Source organism: Sinocyclocheilus grahami, unplaced genomic scaffold (genome assembly GCF_001515645.1).
Source record: "Sinocyclocheilus grahami isolate Dianchi unplaced genomic scaffold, SAMN03320097.WGS_v1.1 scaffold812.1, whole genome shotgun sequence".
NCBI classification, from domain to species: Eukaryota; Metazoa; Chordata; class Actinopteri; order Cypriniformes; family Cyprinidae; genus Sinocyclocheilus; species Sinocyclocheilus grahami.
In genome coordinates this window covers 433,761-453,916 of record NW_015505991.1, presented here as the reverse complement: position 1 = coordinate 453,916, position 20,156 = coordinate 433,761, and the positions used below count along the sequence as shown (strand labels likewise).

The window sequence follows — 20,156 nt, the reverse complement described above, 5'->3', positions numbered from 1 at the left end:
GAATTTATTTAATACCCGAGTTTCACAATTTGAGTTGAATTACTGAAATAAATGAACTTTTCCACGACATTCTAATTTATTGAGATGCACCTGTATATATATATATATATATATATTCTTCTTCTTTTTTTTCTTTTTTTTCTTTTTTTTCACATTTCACAGCACTTTATTGTTGGCCTTGGCCAATACACAATTACCATACGCATTTGTACATACCCCTCTGCATTAGATGTTTGTTTATATTCCTGCAAGCCAAAAAACATAACTGAAATTACAGAAATTATCCTCTTCAAAACTGTATTAACTCCTGGCTCCTAATATTATGAGTCACCTCTGGCATTAGTGTATCTTGTGTATTTGATATTTATGTTATCAGAATTGGCCTAAAACTTAACTAATGTTGAGCCACCACACTGAAGTTCAAGAAATAGTACTAATATGTTTTCACACTGTCAGGGGAGAAGAGAGAGGCTAATTGATACTTGAAAAGGATGTTTAATGAGTGATGTTACATTAAGAGGGGAAGAGTAGTGCAGAGGGAAATGAGCTTTACAGAGAGAGAGTCTATCATGAGATCTCCTACATGGTAACAAAACAGTAAACAAAAAAATAAAAATATTTTAAAAAGTATATTAAGGCTCAAACCAACACTCATCACTCACACATTAAACCATTCGAACCACATCTGTTTGATGGCATAATCAATAATTCTGAAAATTAATATGTGATTTAAAATGATTTTTATCATTGCCATGAAAACGAGTAACCATATAAATTTACAGTTGTTTTCACTGACTATGGTGGTGCAAAATTCAGAATTTAAGAATTCCCTCTCTCAATTAAATAATGTACATTTAAACTGAGGTGGCCAAACCCACAGGAAATTGAAATTGTGGGCCCAGTGAATAACACTGGTTTTAACATTATCAGTAAGTATACATTTTTATGGTACCTTTGAACTGAAAGCTCAGAAGCATGTTTGTAAGATTCCCTACAGGCATTTGGGGTCTGTTTGAAAGATTAAAAATAAAAATAATATATTCTCAACAGATGTGAAGTGCTTCAGCTCAGATGGAGGAACATGCTTGTTTACAGCAGCTAAAGTTGTTTATCCCACTGGATGATTGTAAGCGGCTGAAATTTGTTGAAACAGAAGGTGGAAAACCAGGCTGAGCAGACCCTGGACTTCACTGGGTTTGAGTCATGTGGGCTCTTGGACAGCTTTGCAACTGGAGGCTGTGGATGAGTAGGCTTTAGTGGGAGCAAGGGAAATAATTTGACTAAATAGTTTTGCGTATAAACAGACAAACTTGGACTCATCTCTCTATCTGTGTGCGTGTGTGTGTGTGTGTGTGTGCGTGCGTGTGTGTGTGTGTGTGTGTCATTTTAGTGTGATCGAAGATCATTATGTGACCCTAAAGGGCTCTTGCAACTTGAGTGATTGAGATTTAAAAAAATAAATAAATAAATAACAGGATATTAGAACTAGTTCTGAATAACAAAAAAAGACTGTAAATAAAGGAGAAATAAAAGGGGATCTCAGTCACATTATGTGGGGGGGAAAATGACATTGAACTTTGAATGATCTCTATTGAAAACTAATCCCTGTTCCTTTCCCTTTTTCTTTCTTTCCATATAACACCAATCAATAGATAAGACCAGGCTAAAGATGACTTATATTTTCTAATGCTGTGCAATATCTTTGTGTCACTCAATTTCAGCACAAATTGGTAGGAAATTGAGTGCCATGGTAACACTTGTCTGAGGATGAGAGAGCAGTATGTTTGAGAGTTAATCGCTAGTGAAACAGCAACTAATCATGATGGGCCTTGTCTCCCTATCTCCCTTTGTTCAGACTTATTGTCTCTCTCCTAAAATTAAAAAAAAAGAAGCTGCAACTGGACACTCAATTTCCCAATCAACAACCCAATAAAACCATGTTGCCTTTCAAATTTGGAAAATCGCCATATTACATTATTGAAAGCATTGAGAAGCTGCTTTTTTTCCAGAATCAGTTTATTTACTTTTTTCAGGTTGGCATTATTCCAACCGATGCTCTTTAGAAAAATGTGCTTCTACCTCCAAAAACATACCTATACATACAATTCAGTGAAGTTTCCTGCTAAAATGACCACTATTGGCAATAAAATACTAACAACTTTTATTTATTTTCACAAAGATTATGGACAGCTCATTGATTAATAAAAGAGTTATTTTCGCATGGTTCCTTGCACAATAGTATGTTATGACCTCTTTTACCATAGTGATAATTTGTAAATTAATACATTTTGATGTTTATGTCACACAAACAGCTCTATATATGGTTTTCTGACATAGTAAACTCAGTAGCTCACCTGGTAAAGCATTGCACTTGCAATGCTAAATGCTCAGGTTTGAGCCCGTTAAACATGAGTCATGATGATACACATATATTAATAAATGGTTACATTTGTATCTCATGTTTGATTTTGTTAACAGTATCATTTAAGTTTAGGGCAGGGTTTAGTGTAGGTGTAGTGTACATCATTTTCAAACATGGTAGATTATTAAACTTTTCACACCACACACAAAACACTTCATTTCCAAACTGCTGCATCACATACAACAAACAACGTAATAAAATGTTGCCAGATTGACATTTATCTGTTTTGGATAAAACTGCCCACAGGTTTTAGTGCCACTCACTGGACAAACATGTAAGAAGCGACATAAAATCATTTTGCAGAAATGTCGCTGCAGGCACATTTTTCCAATGAGCCTGGATTGTGATATTCCCTCGAGCAATGCTCTGGAAGCTCTTTTCAAATGGCATTACCTTTTACATAGTTATTTCTGTCACCTACCATCCAAGTTTCACTGCAACCTTTAGGAATGGTGCTTCATGGGGAGGTGAGCTTTAGCAGAGCTGCCTGTCACCATCATCAATATAAATGCAAATGAAGATCAGGGTTCCGAGAGACTGCAGAATGGTTTTGTCATGATAAAAATCTGGCTTGCAGTGGAGAGAGGTGCTGGATCAGGTATTGAGCTGTGTATAATGCCTTGGGCTTTGAAGATCTAAGGCACGTTTTCTAAAGTGGAGCCATATAAAAAGGTGGGGGCATGTCTTATGGCCAGAAAGATTCATATACCCTTCCTTTTATTTAGCATATTTGAGAATAGAGGTGCAAGCTAGGATACCCTGAGCAAATACAGGCAAAAAGAGAAGGTGGGGCTTATGTATTCAGTCTGAATAAATGGGTATGTGTGTCAATGTTTGTATTTACAAAGCAGCAGAGAAGAAGCTTTTGAAGTTTGCAAGGAATGCAAGAGAAAGTTAATGGGATGCACTGTTTTGTGCATATACATCATTTTTACCGTATTTGCCAGGTTCCATTATTTTCGTATTATAGCACTGCTTCTTCCTCTGTTTCATCAGACTTAATTTATACATTTGAAATAAAAGTTTAACAATTATCATTCTAGGATTTCAACTGTAATGAGCTCTGCCTTTCAAACAATGTCAGGGACATGTATTTGACTACTACTTTCAATTACTGTGATAAATTGATGTCCCAGGGAGCTGTACTGTTGTGCCAATTCAGGTGGTTTGACAAAAAAACATTGCTAAAGGCCACCGCATTACCAGGGTGATTTTCAGACATTTCAGCTTTGGAGACCCAAATCCCATGGGCCTCAGTTGCCTTGTGGGCAGTGCTGCAACGGCTGACTAGAGAAAAGCTCTAGCAGGATTTCTCAGCTCTGGCCCTCAAGGTCCACTGTCCTGCAGAGTTTAGCTCCAAACCTTATCAAACTCACTTGGCTGTAACATTCGAGTAATCCTGAATACCTTGATTTTGTCCAGGTTAGCGTTGGAGCTAAATTCTGCAGGACGGTGGACCCTGAGAACCAGATTGAGAGACCCTGCTCTAAACCACAGGAAGCATAGAGTATGTGGTCATCCACTGTACCCTAAACTTAGATGTGAATTTGTATGTGTCAATTTTCTGACCTTGGGAAAACAGCAGGGACAGATTACATCATCTAAAGCCAAGTCTCCAACCCTGCTCTTGGAGAGCTACCTTCCTGCAGAGATCAGCTCCAACCCCAATCAAACACACCTGAGCCAGTTTGAATGAAAGATTCTTCATTGTTTCTAAAAATGCATCCATCAGTGTTTAAGACAAACGTTTAGAACTGTTGTGCTGTTTAATATTTTTGTGGAAACCATAATACACTTAGAGCCCATCCACACAGAGATGCGTTTAGCTGTTTACGTAAAAATGTTGTATCGTATCTGCGTTTCATCCTGACGGATCCAGCGTTTTGGGAGCCTGAAACCTCTATTTTTTTTAAACCGGGTGCCAGAGTGGATAAATCTAAAAATGACACCCTTTCATTTTCGTGTGTACAGCCAATCCAAAAACAATAAAAAAAAATAATGTAACAATAACAACAACAACAATGGCGGACTACATGCTTGTGTTCGTGTTGCAGAAGCTACTGAGCCTATTAGGTTTACTAAAGCAAAATCAAAAATTACTAAAGCAAAAATGTTTGTATACAGTGCACAAGGTTCATGCGCATGCTTCAAGTCTTCTCCGTTTTTAGTGTATCTCTGTGGCAGAATTACAGTGCCACCTACTGGTCAGGCATGTATACTACATCGTTTTGAGTCAGTTTCAGTGGTTTTGTGTGGATGCAAATATTTCTTGAGACAATGCCGTGTTTACGGAATTTTTTTTAGAATGAAGAAAAAAATTCATTGGATAGGGAAAGATCTGGCTTATTATGGATGTGGCCTTAATGTTAATTTTCCTAATGTAAATATTCACCAAAAGATTATTTGGGATGACCATCAATTGTTTACAAAATTTTCCAGAGAAATTGCAGTATTTCAAGAAGAATACAGTTCCTTATTTTTGCAGTTTCTGACTCAGTAGGTGTTTGTCAAAAGAGAGTAGAAACAGTTATTGAAACTTAGAGTGAAACGACCCCATTCTTGTCTTTTTAATGTCTGTTCACTTTAATCTTCCTTGCTGTCTGGACTCTCTGTGTGCTTTAAAGAGAACGAGGGCAGGGTTAGTTGGAGGTTAGGGGTTGACAGTTGATGAAAATAGAAAGCCGTTTCTGATATACATAAAAAACAAATTGATCTAGTGAGGTCTGAGTGAGTGGAAGCGGATGTAAGAGAGGTAATGCCGTTAATCAGATACTAAAACTTTGCCCCCACCCCTGCTGTTTCCTCATGTTGTTTTCAGTATTAGAACAACACTAATCCTCTGCGTTACTGCTGACAACAAACTCATCACTTATGACGACAGCACCTCATTCCAGTAAATTCATTCCAGCAACGTATGACCTCTGACTGCTGCGACTGAATGGCTTGGGGAGCCAATGGCAACATGAGCACCATCCTCTAAAATGATTATATTTAGAACTCGGAGCTGTTGCACGTACTGTACACTTCTCTGGACACTGCAGCCTGAACAACACATAAACAACCAGGAGCCTCTCACAGACTCTGCTTTCAAGAGCTGGCCCACATCCCCATCCTCCCTCTCTCTCTCTCTCTCTCTCTCGCTCTCTCTCTCTCTCTTAATCTGTCATCAAATGCCTGGTTGGTCTGATGATGACTGAAATGAAAAAGAAAGTTATCTCCATATGCTTCTGTAAACAGAAGCTCCTCAAATTGGTCTGTTCTCCCCAGCCTTTCTCCAGATGGACACAGTAGGGAGGACAGGGAGAGGCTAGTGGTGACACTGTGTTTCTGGGTTGAGACTGCAGTGGGACTCTTCCAATTTCAACAACAGGTAACCACTAATTAGTGTTGTCTCCCTATGCATTTACCCCAGATGTTCCTTTTGTTTGTCACATGATAATATGAACAAATACAAGATAATGAACAAAATAAAGGTCAGGGCCCGTATTCACAAAACATCTTAAGGCTAAAAGTAGCTCGTAACTCGCCGATTTAGGAGAAACTCTTACAAATTAGGGGCGTGTGTGATCCTTATGTGAGGATCCTGTTCGTGGACTTCAGCTCGGCCTTTAACACCATCATCCCAAACCTCCTCCTGCCCAAACTAACTCAGCTCTCCGTGCCCATCTCCGTCTGTCAGTGGATCAACAGCTTCCTGACAGACAGGCAGCAGCTAGTGAGGCTGGGAAAATACACATCCAGCACCCGTACGATCAGCACTGGAGCTCCTCAGGGTTGTGTTCTCTCCCCACTGCTCTTCTCCCTGTACACCAACGACTGCACATCTAAAGACATCTTAAGGCTAAAAGTAGCTCGTAACTCGCCGATTTAGGAGAAACTCTTACAAATTAGGGGCGTGTCACTCCTAAATTTAGGAGTGTCCTAAATTTAGGATGTACAATGGCGCCGACGCTGATGGCTGCCTCCGTGGCGTGCTCCGCAGTTGTTTTTATGTTTTTGTTGGTTTGTCCTGTCTTTAGTTATATCCCTGCAATCAGTTTCACCAGAGACGAATTGCTGGACATTCGGAAATAGGACATCACTGGACCCTTGCTGGATCCTCTTCAGTTTGCCTACAGAGCAAACAGGTCTGTGGACGATGCAGTAAACATGGGACTGCATTATGTTCTGCAACATCTAGACAGACCAGGGACTTATGTGAGGATCCTGTTCGTGGACTTCAGCTCGGCCTTTAACACCATCATCCCAAACCTCCTCCTGCCCAAACTATCTCAGCTCTCCGTGCCCACCTCCGTCTGTCAGTGGATCAACAGCTTCCTGACAGACAGGCAGCAGCTAGTGAGGCTGGGAAAATACACATCCAGCACCCGTACGATCAGCACTGGAGCTCCTCAGGGTTGTGTTCTCTCTCCACTGCTCTTCTCCCTGTACACCAATGACTGCACCTCTAAAGACCCCTCTGTCAAGCTCCTGAAGTTTGCAGACGACACCACACTCATCGGCCTCATTCAGGACGGTGACGAGTCTGCTTACAGACAGGAGGTCGAGCAGCTGGCTGTCTGGTGCAGTCTCAACAACCTGGCGCTCAACACGCTAAAAACTGTGGAGATGACCGTGGACTTCAGGAGAAACCCCTCTGCACTCCCCCCACTCACCATCATGGACAGCACTGTGACTGCAGTGGAGTCATTCAGGTTCCTGGGCACCACAATCTCTCAGGACCTGAAGTGGGACACTCACATTGACTCCATTGTGAAAAAGGCCCAGCAGAGGTTGTACTTCCTTCGTCAGCTGAGGAAGTTCAACCTGCCACAGGAGCTGCTGAAACAGTTCTACTCCGCCATTATTGAATCTGTCCTCTGCACTTCAATAACTGTCTGGTTCAGTTCAGCTACCAAATCTGACCTCAGAAGATTTCAGAGGGTAGTCCGGACTGCTGAGCGAATCATTGGTACAACCCTCCCTTCTCTCCAAGAACTGTACTCGTCCAGAGTGAGCAAAAGGGCTGGCAGAATCACTCTGGACCCCTCACATCCAGCACACTCCCTCTTTGAACTGTTGCCATCTGGTCGACGCTACAGAGCTCTGAGCACCAGAACGACCAGACACAGGAACAGTTTTTTCCCTCAGGCCATCCATCTCATGAACACTTGACAATAACTGTGGAACACACACTATTTATTCACTCATACACTTATTTATCTAACACACACACTCAGTCTACATTTCAATTTGCACATAATATACCTGTACATACAACTGTCTATTGTTATATACCTGTACATACAATTGTCGATTTGTATATTTTTATTCCTTATTTACTTGTTCTATTTTTCTATTTTTTATTATCTGTGTTTTTGTTCTGTCACTGTCATTCTGTTACACTGTGGAGCTTCTGTCATGGAAACAAATTCCTCGTATGTGTAAACATACCTGGCAATAAAACTCATTCTGATTCTGATTCTGATTCTGATTTAGGACTCCTAAATGTTTTATCTTAAAAGTATTTCACAAAGCATTTTAGCACTAAAACTAGCTCCTAAATCTGTGAAATGTTAGGAGTAGTGAAGAGGACTCCTAAGTCACTAAGAGCAAACCACAAACTATTCCTAAAATGACTGTTGCCGGCAATCTGCCTCAGAATGTAAACATTTTAGAAACATTAGATGATAATGACCTTTTAAAAAGATATCACCTTTGGTTTTGGAGGTTATCCCAACTCTAAATTTTCCTTTGATTATATGCTTGTTTTCATTAACTAGTTGGGCAAGAAGTAACAGCTGTTATTGCGTCCATTTTTTTTTTTTACGTTTGCATGTATTACTATCATCCATGAAAATTCTACTCTGTTAATTAAAAGGCTGTTTATATGCATATGCTCTAGTTTTTTTTTTTGTTTGTTTTTTTACGAGAAGCACACATGTAAGAGTCTGACAATATACTTGTTTAATTAGTGACACTTAGCCTGCATTTTAAAATCTTTATTTGAATGTGGCAACATTTTTATTTTTAAACCTTAATATATGGCAACATCGTGCTCTACAATATTTCTGTGAATAAATCTCTGACAGAGACCCCTCCACTATCAGCCAATCACTGTGTGCATAGTTAGTAAGCATGCTGGCATAATTAGCAATGAGGGCAACTCCACCCTTACTCTAGCTTAAGACTTCTGTCTATTCCTTAGTAAAAGTTTGTCTCAGCAGCTTTGTGAATAGGTTTTAAGAGAAAACTCTTAGCTAAAAACTTGTACTGCTATTTAGGAGAACTCTCAGTGGTAAGATAAAATGTTTTGTGAATACGGGCCCAGATTGCATGAATTTAGGAATATTGCTACTATGGATGGCAACCTTAAAAAATATATATTATTCCATTCTTCTTAACAGTTCTGGTTCCCTAACATTACAATTAAGAATACTTTTTCCATATTTTTTAGTGATATATATATAGTAATGAGATGGTTTTAATTATATATATATATATCTATTATTTGTCATTCACTAAAAAGAACTGGGCCCGTATTCTTAAAGTTTCTAAGAATCCTCTCAGAGAGCTCCTAATTTAGCTTAAAAATGTATAATTAGGAGTCTTAGCTTAAAAGTGATTCAGGACCAATCTGAGAGCAACTCTGAGTGAGGAAAAAACTAAAACTTTTATCTTAGTGAGGAGGTGGGGCTGACCCCGTTGCTAGCTGTGACACAGTATTTTGAAGACTGTGATTGGTTGGTTGTCCTGGGTTGGTGGCCCAGGAAATAAAAGAGTGCTTTTAAGAGTAGGGTCTATTATAAGCCTTCACTTTGAAATTACAGGCGTAATTTTTCATGTTTTACCATACACTCTCTCTCTCTCACACACACACACACACACAATATATATATATATATATATATATATATATATATATATATATATTCTTTATATTTTATTTACCATGCTGTCATAACGTATTTTATAGGAAATGAACAGTGACACAGTAAGGATCTGAAAGTGCTGTAATTGTTTGTGTGATCATATACAATATGTTGATTATATACAACATTTTATTTCCCAAAACATTGTGAAAATATATTGTTTTCTGGCTGTTCAAAGAATTTTCTGAATTATGGAGTGACAAAAAAGAGATACCCAAAATTCCCTCTGTAAAAACATTTGCCTCTAATATGTCAAAAAAATAAATGAACAAGAATTTTGAAACTGACTTCATCCAGTGTTCAGATTTTTGTACTAGAAATGTATGCAAATTAGCGCATATTTAATTAATAAATACATAACATTTTACAAAACTTGTAATACAAAAATGTTTTGCAATTATCAATGTAATCAATCAGAATTTTGTTACTAGCAACTCTTAGAAACATTTTTCATGAATACGGCCCCTGGTTCATAAATTAAGTAATTAATAGTAATTAGTTGTGGAATCGGACTACAGGTTGCATGTCTGTTTCATGCAGTAGCTGTGTTATGGTGCCTTTAAATAAATATTGAAGAAACTTATTATTTTTAAACAGATTGTTTGGTAATAATATGGTACCAGTATTGATTGATTGATTGATTGATTGATTTGAAGTACTCCAAATAGGAGGGAACAATTGCTTGGTGGAATGCACAGAGAGCAATGTGAGCAATATTATAATGAACTAAGAGAAAGAATGCCAGGGAAAGGGACAATGAGGGGAGGGAGAGAGAGAGAGAGAGAGAGAGAGAGAGAGAGAGAGAGAGAGAGAGAGAGAGAGAGAGAGTAAGTGGCGCTCGGGCAGAGAGCAATGTGAGCAATATTATAATGAACTAAGAGAAAGAATGCCAGGGAAAGGGACAATGAGGGGAGGGAGAGAGAGAGAGAGAGAGAGAGAGAGAGAGAGAGAGATTGAATGACGCTGATGCAAGGCTTTGAAGGGGGGCCCGCTGTTTTAGTTTCACCATGCTGAGAACAAATGGTAGTAATCTGAGCCTCTCCAATGCAAATAAATACCATGATGAGCCCTTTCTCTAAAGAGAGAGAGGAAAAAGAAAGAGTACAAGAGACAGAACGGAACGACTAAACAAACGGCAAATTATGGTTTCCCTAATCATTTAAAAGAGTCTCTGTCAACAGGACACCTTGTTCTTGGCACATATGTCCTACTAAAGCACTTCTGAGGCATCCCTTCATTAATAAGCAGCTTTCACATTCTGCATCTAAGAGTCATCATGTAATCTCGCAGCATGCAGCCCCCTTTTAAGTGTCCATAAAGCACTTAAAGACGCTCCCATGATGCTGCACACAGCAACAAGCTACATCCAAACTCCGCTGCTTGCGTGGATTTATAATGGCATAGGTGAAAATGAATCTAGTGTATTTTGACATTAAGACAGAGAGAGGGTGGGTGTAGTGTTCATAATGTGTCCTAGAATCCACCTTGGCATGCACACGCTGCTTCAAAGCTCTGCACACCCGGTCTCTTCACTGAATGAGCAGTCCTATCTATTTTTATTAATTAATGACCCTCTTTCTCATCTCTCTTCATCTTAATGCCTGTTATTTTGGATGATTAGGGATGTTGCAGCAGGGTGCTAAGGCTCTCTTACTCCGAGCTTAAGCATGCTAATTTAAAACATGCTTAAAGCAGTGGTCTAGGTCTCTGTCTAGTCTGCTGAGGCAGAGATCCATACATTCTGTCCTAAGCTCAGCTTCTGTTCATATAATTATTAAGGATTCAGAGAGGCTGTCTTGTTCATATAAAATAGGGGAAATTATGTGTTCAAGGGATACACTTTAAAAAGATTCTTTATTGGCATCTATGGAAACCTTCGTATTGCACAAACCATTCTTCATAGTGGAAAAGGTTATTTTGATTTAATAAAATGCTCTTCACACTCAGAAAAAAACAATGGTTCTGTTATGGCATTGCTGCAAAATTTACTCACTGTGTCATTACAAACTTTATTTCTTCTCTGGATCACACACACACACACAAAGATGTTTTGAGAAATATTGTTTTACATACAATGAAATTTCCATTGGGGTCCACCATTGACTTTCTGTTCCACAGAAGAAAAATTGCAGGTTTGGAACAACATGAAGGTGAGTAAATTATGACATAAATGTCATTTTCGGGTGACTTACCCTTTAAGATGCCTTTTCCCTACTGCACTCCCACTGTTATTATCTCGCTCTCTCTCTCTCTCTTTCTCTCTCTCTCTCTTTCTCTCTCAGCGAATTCTGTGCTTGCGAGTGAGAGGGTTACATTACCACAGAGACCTCTGTTTCCTGAGAGTGTTTATTACAGATTCAGATATTCCTGATGGATGAAACATGAGTGTGGATGAGTCTTAATTGCAGGTACTCATGACATCACTGCAGTTCTGCAAAATGTTCCATGCAATACTGATCTAAACCTAAAACTGGCATACACTTGTGAATCTGACGTTATGAGAATGACAAAAACCAAAACATGCACACTTTCCCTGTTCAGCATCTTATGATATCAAACAGTTGTCTGGAGAATGATGCAAACTAAATAAATTTGCCCGTGTCACAGTAGGAAAGGGATGGTGTCGTACTCAACCTTGTTCAATTTAACATAACAAAAGAAGTGAAGAGCCATTCTCAAGACAGAACATGAAACCATCTGACTACAACATGTGACATCACAATTATTGGCTTTTTTTTCTTTCTTTCTTTCTCTCTCTATCTCGTCCAGGGTACCAGCACATAATATGAAGACGTATACAAGGACATTTTGGTTTTCTTTTTTTTTCTCCTGCCTCTGCCCATATACCAAATATACTATAGTGAAATTTGCAAAAGCAAGACTCTGGCTTTGAATTGTGCTGTCCTCTGAAGTAAATAAATTGCATTTTGCAAGGTTGTTGTTGAATTATAGACTACTGTTCAAAAGTTTTTTTTTTTTTAAGAAATCAAAACTTTTATTCACCAAGGATGCATAGATCAAATGTGACAGTAAAGACTTTTATAATGTCACAAAAGATTCCTATTTAAAATAAATGCTGTTCTTTGAAACTTTCATTAAAGGATCTTAAATAAATAAATAAATAAATATATATATGTTTTCACCAAATTATTAAGCAGCACACCTGTTTTAATAGTAAGAAATGTTTCTATAGCACCCAATTAGCATATTAGAATGTAAACATGAAAAACATGTGACACTGAACTGAAGTCTGGAGTAATGGCTAAGAGAAATATTCAAATATATGCACTCTGAGCTCATCATGTGTGTTTGTTTGTGGACATACATACCAAGGTGGAGTGTATTCAGCGAAAGCATTATGTTGTGTAAAGGTTTGGATTGTGACACGAAAGGTAAACACTGGCGCTAGTCTTGCTGTCAAGGACAAGCAGCTGACCGTCTTTACAAAAATACAAAAATGAGGAGAGCAGTATGATGGAATGTACAGGAAAAGGAAATCAGAAACATCAGCCGTGCTACATGGTTTAACAATAGAAATCTGACTCTTATAAGATATATTGGGAAATGCTATCAAAGTACTTGACTGATGAGCATCTACCTACAACAGAAGGACAGATTACTGTTCAGTCCCTCTCTCTCTCTGATACTCAGCCTCTTACTTTCTCTCGATTTCTCCCTCTCAATCTCGTATACTTTCTCATCTTGTTTTTCAATCACATTGAGCACTCTTACATTCTCTTTCTGACCATCATCTCTTGAGCATCCAATACATCAATAATGGGCAAACCCCTAATTTCAATAATGTCCTCACCCCATTTCTGCCTTCATCTCTTTTTCTTTCTCTCTCAGTTTCTCTCTTCCGTGTTGGTGAAGTGCTAATGGGAGTGTAAGGGTGAACAAGTGCTACATTATTGGCAGACAGGCAGCTGGGAGGGAGGGCTGTTTTAGGATTCAGCCAGAGAAGCACTCTTCTGCACAAGCCAGGGACAATGCTGGATTAGTGGTCAGATATGGTGACACATCCTTCAATTCCATGTGAATAAATATGTTTGTATTTGTCTTGTACTACACATCTTATAGTATTAGAATATGGATCTACAAAGATCTTGCTAATGTCTTAAAGGGATAGTTCAGCCAAAAATGAAAATCACCCCATGATTTACTCAACCTCAAGCCATCCTATGTGTATATGACTTTCTTCTTTCAGACAAATACTATCTGTGTTATATTAAAAAATGCCCTGGCTCTTCCAAGCTTTATAATGGCAGTGAATGGTCATCAAGATTTTGAAGCAAAATAAAGTGCATCCATCCATCATAAAAAGTACTCCACACGGCTCTGGGGGTTAATAAAGGCCCCCTGAAGTGAATCAATGCATTTGTGTAAGATAAATATCCATATTTAATTTCGATATAAGCCAAGAGTTTTCCTTTGCTTTAAACAAAACTTGGTTCTCGTGAGACTAGCATATTACGTCATCACGTCATCACCTGGAATGCCCCTCTCTTGTGAACACACGTTCAACAGTTAGCAGAGGCTAGAGATTAAGGTTTATAACGTTTCACATGTGGATATTTTTCTTACACAAATCTATTAACTTCAGAAGGCCTTCATTAACCCCTGGAGCCGTGGGGAGAACTTTTTTATTATGGATGGATGGATGCTGTTTATTTGGCTTCAAAATCTTGACCCTCATTCACTGCCATTATAAAGCTTCGAAGAGCCAGGGCATTTTTTACTATAACTCTGACTGTATTTGTCTGAAAGAAGAAAGTCATATACACCTAGGATGGCTTGAGGGTGAATAAATCATGGGGTAATTTTCTTTTTTTGGGTGAACTATCCATTTAATGACCTTTACATAGAAGTCATACTACTAATACTTATAATAATAGTTGTTATTGTTGTTGTTGTTGTTATTATTATTATTATTGACCAATATATCAGGTGATATTTGGCAATTTTTTATTTAGATTTGATTTAGCTCTCTAGATATCCAAACCAAGGCCAACAGACACCTGCACAGCTTATTTCCCAAAACAGTATCCCTGCTTATGCAGAATCTCTCTAGGCACTGAACACTAATAATAACCACTATAATTGTGTTCATATTCATAGAATAAGAGCTGAAAAGGCTGAAGATCGAACCCTTGCTTCCTGCAATCCTGTGAAGTACAGGTGTGCCGATATTTAGTTTTCATTGTATTTCAGTTTATCATTGTATGTTTTGGAACATACTGTAGTAGGGGTGTCTGCTCTAAAATGGTCCTTTATAATGGCAGTGAATGGTCATCAAGATTTTGAAGCAAAATAAAGTGCATCCATCCATCATAAAAAGTACTCCACACGGCTCTGGGGGTTAATAAAGGCCCCCTGAAGTGAATCAATGCATTTGTGTAAGATAAATATCCATATTTAAAACTTTATCATTAACAGAGGAGAGAGGAAATAAAACAATGGTCATGAATTAGAAGTACAAAACGAGGATTTGTTAAATAAATATATATATATATATATATATAACACCTAGGATGGCTTGAGGGTGAATAAATCATGGGGTAATTTTCTTTTTTTGGGTGAACTATCCATTTAATGACCTTTACATAGAAGTCATACTACTAATACTTATAATAATAGTTGTTATTGTTGTTGTTGTTGTTATTATTATTATTATTGACCAATATATCAGGTGATATTTGGCAATTTTTTATTTAGATTTGATTTAGCTCTCTAGATATCCAAACCAAGGCCAACAGACACCTGCACAGCTTATTTCCCAAAACAGTATCCCTGCTTATGCAGAATCTCTCTAGGCACTGAACACTAATAATAACCACTATAATTGTGTTCATATTCATAGAATAAGAGCTGAAAAGGCTGAAGATCGAACCCTTGCTTCCTGCAATCCTGTGAAGTACAGGTGTGCCGATATTTAGTTTTCATTGTATTTCAGTTTATCATTGTATGTTTTGGAACATACTGTAGTAGGGGTGTCTGCTCTAAAATGGTCATTAGCTGGTGCTAGCAGGACAGCTGACCATGTCCCAAAAATCAGTTAGACCAAATGGTAGCTTGTGTGTTCCTGATCCAAGATGATCTACCAACTTGCTCTATACCCTGATAGCACACGTATACATCACAGAGATGTCTATTTGACGTCTGCATTTACATCTGCAAGACGTATGTATTTAGAGTGTTTGCTCATCTGCTTCAAAATCAGTCTATAGGACGTTTCCTATCAGATGTCAAATAGACATTTAGAAAATGTCTTTAAGATGATTTAAAGACAAATGTATGTAAAACTGACATCTTAACGATGTCTCTCAGATTTGTGTGCACAGCAGATGCTTTCCAGAGGAAGTGATCTTTAACAGACATCTTGCAGACATACGTGGGCTATCTGGGTAGCTAAATGACCATCTTAGACCAGCTAGAAACCAGCATGTTCCAAAACAGTTACTTGATCTGGATTTTCCAACAGGGAGGAGAAGAAATGTATGTAAAACTGACATCTTAACCATGTCTCTCAGATTTGTGTGCACAGCAGATGCTTTCCAGAGGAAGTGATCTTTAACAGACATCTTGCAGACATACGTGGGCTATCTGGGTAGCTAAATGACCATCTTAGACCAGCTAGAAACCAGCATGTTCCAAAACAGTTACTTGATCTGGATTTTCCAACAGGGAGGAGAAGAAACGCAGATTACCTCGATGGTATTATTACCAGAAGCAAATGATGGGACAGAGAGAGATTAAGAGTGAGCTATCCGACTTTCATATTCAAGTGAAATAGTTCTGGTCATTATACGCGACGCCTGCTACTTTAATGGTCGCCTGTTGCTCTCGCAGAGTAAACCGCATGAATCGCCGAAGCGCTTTTTTATTTTCAGTGATTTGCTTTGCACGTCCGCTGGTACGGGTTTCCTCTTATTGGTTGAGCCGTATGCTGATTTGAGAGACAGAGACGGTTAGTTTGCTCCCAAACCCCGTCAGTCTGTCAGTGGTCTGGAAATGCCAAAGCGCCTCCTCGCTGCTCACGAGCTCACACACAAAGCAGAGGGTTCCGGTGGCGCGAGCTGGAATGATCCACTGATGCCGCTTCTTCGTTTGGGTGCTTAACTGCTGCTTAAAAACGTCGAGGGAATCTCTTGTCCTCCGACGTTGGGTTTTTTTTTTGGTTTGTTTTTTTGGGGGTTTGCGTGTTTAGACACAGGATTGTTTTGTGATGGGTGGTGGAAGCGAATCGCGGATTTTTTCTCTTTTTATGGAGACCAAAGTGAGCAGATTTCCTACTGTTGAAAGCAAGTTTTATCTTGATAGGAAGCAAACGGAGGAACAGAGGATTATTTAGGGGCAAAGGATACTTATTCAAGAGAATAACACTTTTCACGCAGTTTTCCCAACAGAGTGGGTTTTCTGGTCCGCAACATTGGATTTTACATTTTGTTTGACTGACGCAGCATCGTTTTGGAGTATCTTCTTTGGAGATTTCAGTCCTTTTATTCTACATTTCGGGGAAGAAACTATATATTATAAAGAAGAAACCCGGATGAGACGAAGTTATGGAGATGCCAATGAAATAAAACCTGTATCCCCAGGTCAAATGACCGCTACCACTTGTTCTCCAATCTGACCACCTTATTTATGACATGGAAAAACTGGGACTCCACAGCGTCCTTTATTATTTCATTCTGAATGCGCCCCTGCTATTCTGTGTAAATGGTGAGTAAACTTGAACAGATTTTAGTATCTCCCATGTTGCGTATTTATTCAGCACGAGCAGTCTGTTAGGATTCTGTTAGCTTTCCTTTTTTTAACTCATGGGAAATCACGGCATTGTAGTTGTATAAGTTTCACTGTTTTTATGTATTTATTTATTTCTTATTAGTATTATGCATATTCAACCTTTTATTATATGCATATGGATAGTAAAAGTAATACGTTGTTATGGATGTGATCTATTACAGGTTGCCCACCGGGACGCTACGAAAATAAGTGTGAGTATTACAATCCGTATTTACACTAACCGTATTTTTATTCATAACATTTTTGTGATGTTTAATAGAATCAGAATCTCGCTTGACGAAAAAAGCCCGAATATATTTAAGTATGAAAATAATTAGGCTAGTAATTAATAAAATAACGCTATTATGACATTTGTTCCTCAAAAGTGCTCAAAGTGTGTGTACTAAACTAGAGAGAATGAGCACCTGTTGACATGACTGATTCAGCTGATATGTTTTTTTTTGTTTGTTTGTTTTTTTGTTTTTTAAGAATGAATAAAAATAGACGTTTCTCTGAATTTGTTTTCAAAACTTTAGGGGGGAACGTACTTCCGTTTTCATAAAGGTCAAGTAAATAAATAAATAACTTCGTATAGGCTACACATCTGACTTAGCCTATTTGCTGTTGTCCGCAGTCTAACTTTGTGAAATTTCAGCTGGTAATAAAACTTTTAAAAAACTTTCAGTAGCTGCTATGCATTATAATGGTTTTCAGAGGGGTCAACTATTAAACTATCAATAGCAGTAATCATAATAAAACTCTAGTTCTATAAAAAGTTATATTCAAATTCTAGTTCTATAGGTAATTCTTGGGACTCAGTGAGGTTGGACTCGCAGAAATCACACTGCTTACGACTAGAAGGCTACTTTTGATAAGCTACAGCCTGCGTGTGAGATGTGAATCAGTAATACAGTAATAAACAATGACAGACGGCTACTTATGTTTCGCAAATGAAGCGTTCGAAGCTGTTCCTAACGCAAAGTTCTTGTGCGTACTGTTGCTATGGTTACCTCCCCCGGCGAACGCGAATTTGGAAGACTCTCCAACTAACCATCCGCACGCCCGATAATTCGGACATGTTTTGTTTAGCAGCCTAGTAAATAATACGAATAATAATGGCTGCTAAAACTACATGTCATTTATGTCTCTTCGAGAGCAGACGGTGAGGGTCCAAGGCAACGCCATTTCCCACAAGCTCAGCCTATCGGGTGTGCGGAAGGAGGACGAGGGAGTGTATGAGTGTCGGGTTTTGGACTTGTACTCTGATGAGACTCAGGAATACAAGGTGCAGGCCACTCTGCGCGTGACATCGCGCGAGGGAATGCTGGCCGAGGAGGCCGTATCTCACATCCAGAACCGATGGCCACTGAGGAACAGCAACACAGCGACGGGTGGACGGGCCACTTCTGAGCCGGGCCAGGGTAAGGGGAAACCCCGCGTGCCTCCGCCGGTTGGAATAGGACCCGCTCCTCCTTCAACGTCTACGACGGGCTCTGTAGTCAAGTCGTCAGCTTCGCCTCGGCCGGGCAATTCATCTATCCTGAGACAACAACACGGATCCGGTGAGTGATAGTGCAACAGCGACACCGAGCGGTCTAGAGGGGAAAATAATCAGGCGTTCAGTGTTTGATTGTGCTTTTGTTTATTCACTTATTTATTTATTTATTTATTTATTTCATGGACTTAATGTTTGAAGCCAGGACGTAGACATTCTTGGTGTGCAGCCTACTATAGAATGTGGCTCATATTGAAATTATGTTTATGTTTATTTAATTACTTATATATTCAGTTTAGGCATTTCATTCTGATATTGTCCTTATAATATGAGTAAGCATATTTTGTTTTTGAAATACCTTCCAACAGAGAGGTGTCTATGTTTTCAAAATGTATATGTGTGTGTTATGGCAGTAGGCTATTCATTTGTGTTGCTCTGCCCCTAAACCTCAAGCAAGTTTAATTTCACTACTCTCATTCATTTAGTATGTTTATTAGGCTGTTTTTCACATGTGGACCATAGGCTGGCCTCCACAATGTAGGCAATTTCAGATTTTATTATTCCTGTGGGGATATTTGGAGTAGGCAAAACCTGTAGGCACATTGCTTTTCTATCATAGTGGGACGTTCCATTGACTTTTTTTTGTTTTTATAGTGAGCTAACATTTTATTTCTCTTAGTCCTTACCCTAACCCTCACAGAACACTCTTTGCATTTATTGCATAATAAGGCATTATTTATTATGTTTATTAAGCCGTTTTCCTCTTGGGCACAGTTGGCTGCACCCCTCAAAATTGGTAATTTCAGGATTTACTATCACGGTGGGGACATTTGGTCACCACCGTGTAGGCTGTTGTTGTGACCCATGCACACACCATTCAGTGAAGCACATCTCAGAATAATCACGATTGCTGGAAGGTTAAATTTGTCACCGTGCCATATAAAATCTCTGTCTGCTCAGTGGGCAGTTGAAAATTGTCTGTTTTCGGTGTGTGATGTTTTATTTATCATGCACTCTATGCTGTGTAAGTGAAAATGCAAGAGATAAAAGCTGTAGGTGACACCATGTCTGTCTTAAGCAGGAAGTGCCATTGCGATCTGTCCAGCCTCAGTGCAGAGTCTCGACCCTTCTTGTCTCGTTATGCAATGTGACAGAGAGGTTATCACGATATCACCTTGTCTCTTTAACTCTTGCCTCAAGGTCAGGGCCTCTATTTATTGGGGACTTCATTGGGGATTTAGAGGGTTGGGTGTGTTCTGACTCGGGCTTCTGTCACTGCGGGAGTGATTCCTGAAGACAACAGAGGGGCGATTACATGAAGTCTCTGGCTGAGCCAGAAGAGTTTGTTTGTGGCAGGGATGCATTATCCTGCAGTGACTCCTAAACACTGTGGACTATACAGTGAGGTTTACAGTTATAGTGGAAGGTAACTACCCAGTGAAGTCTCATGAGAGACCCCTGTCAGCAGTATGTACTTGGACTTCAGTGGTGAGCAAGATAAGATGTCTAAGATACAAGATAAGATGCCTATTCATCCTGTTTT

General features: G+C 38.9%; 1 protein-coding gene across 1 annotated transcript in view; it reads left to right on the top strand.

The window, feature by feature from the left end:
- The window catches only part of LOC107562210 (V-set and transmembrane domain-containing protein 2B-like), a 52,108-nt gene that overhangs the window by 24,205 nt on the left and 7,747 nt on the right, over positions 1 to 20,156 (top strand). The window contains exons 2-3 of the mRNA XM_016246807.1: positions 17,263 to 17,330; positions 18,278 to 18,680. Of these exons, the coding sequence (XP_016102293.1) occupies positions 17,263 to 17,330; positions 18,278 to 18,680 (471 nt within the window). The remainder of the gene's footprint in view (positions 1 to 17,262; positions 17,331 to 18,277; positions 18,681 to 20,156) is intronic.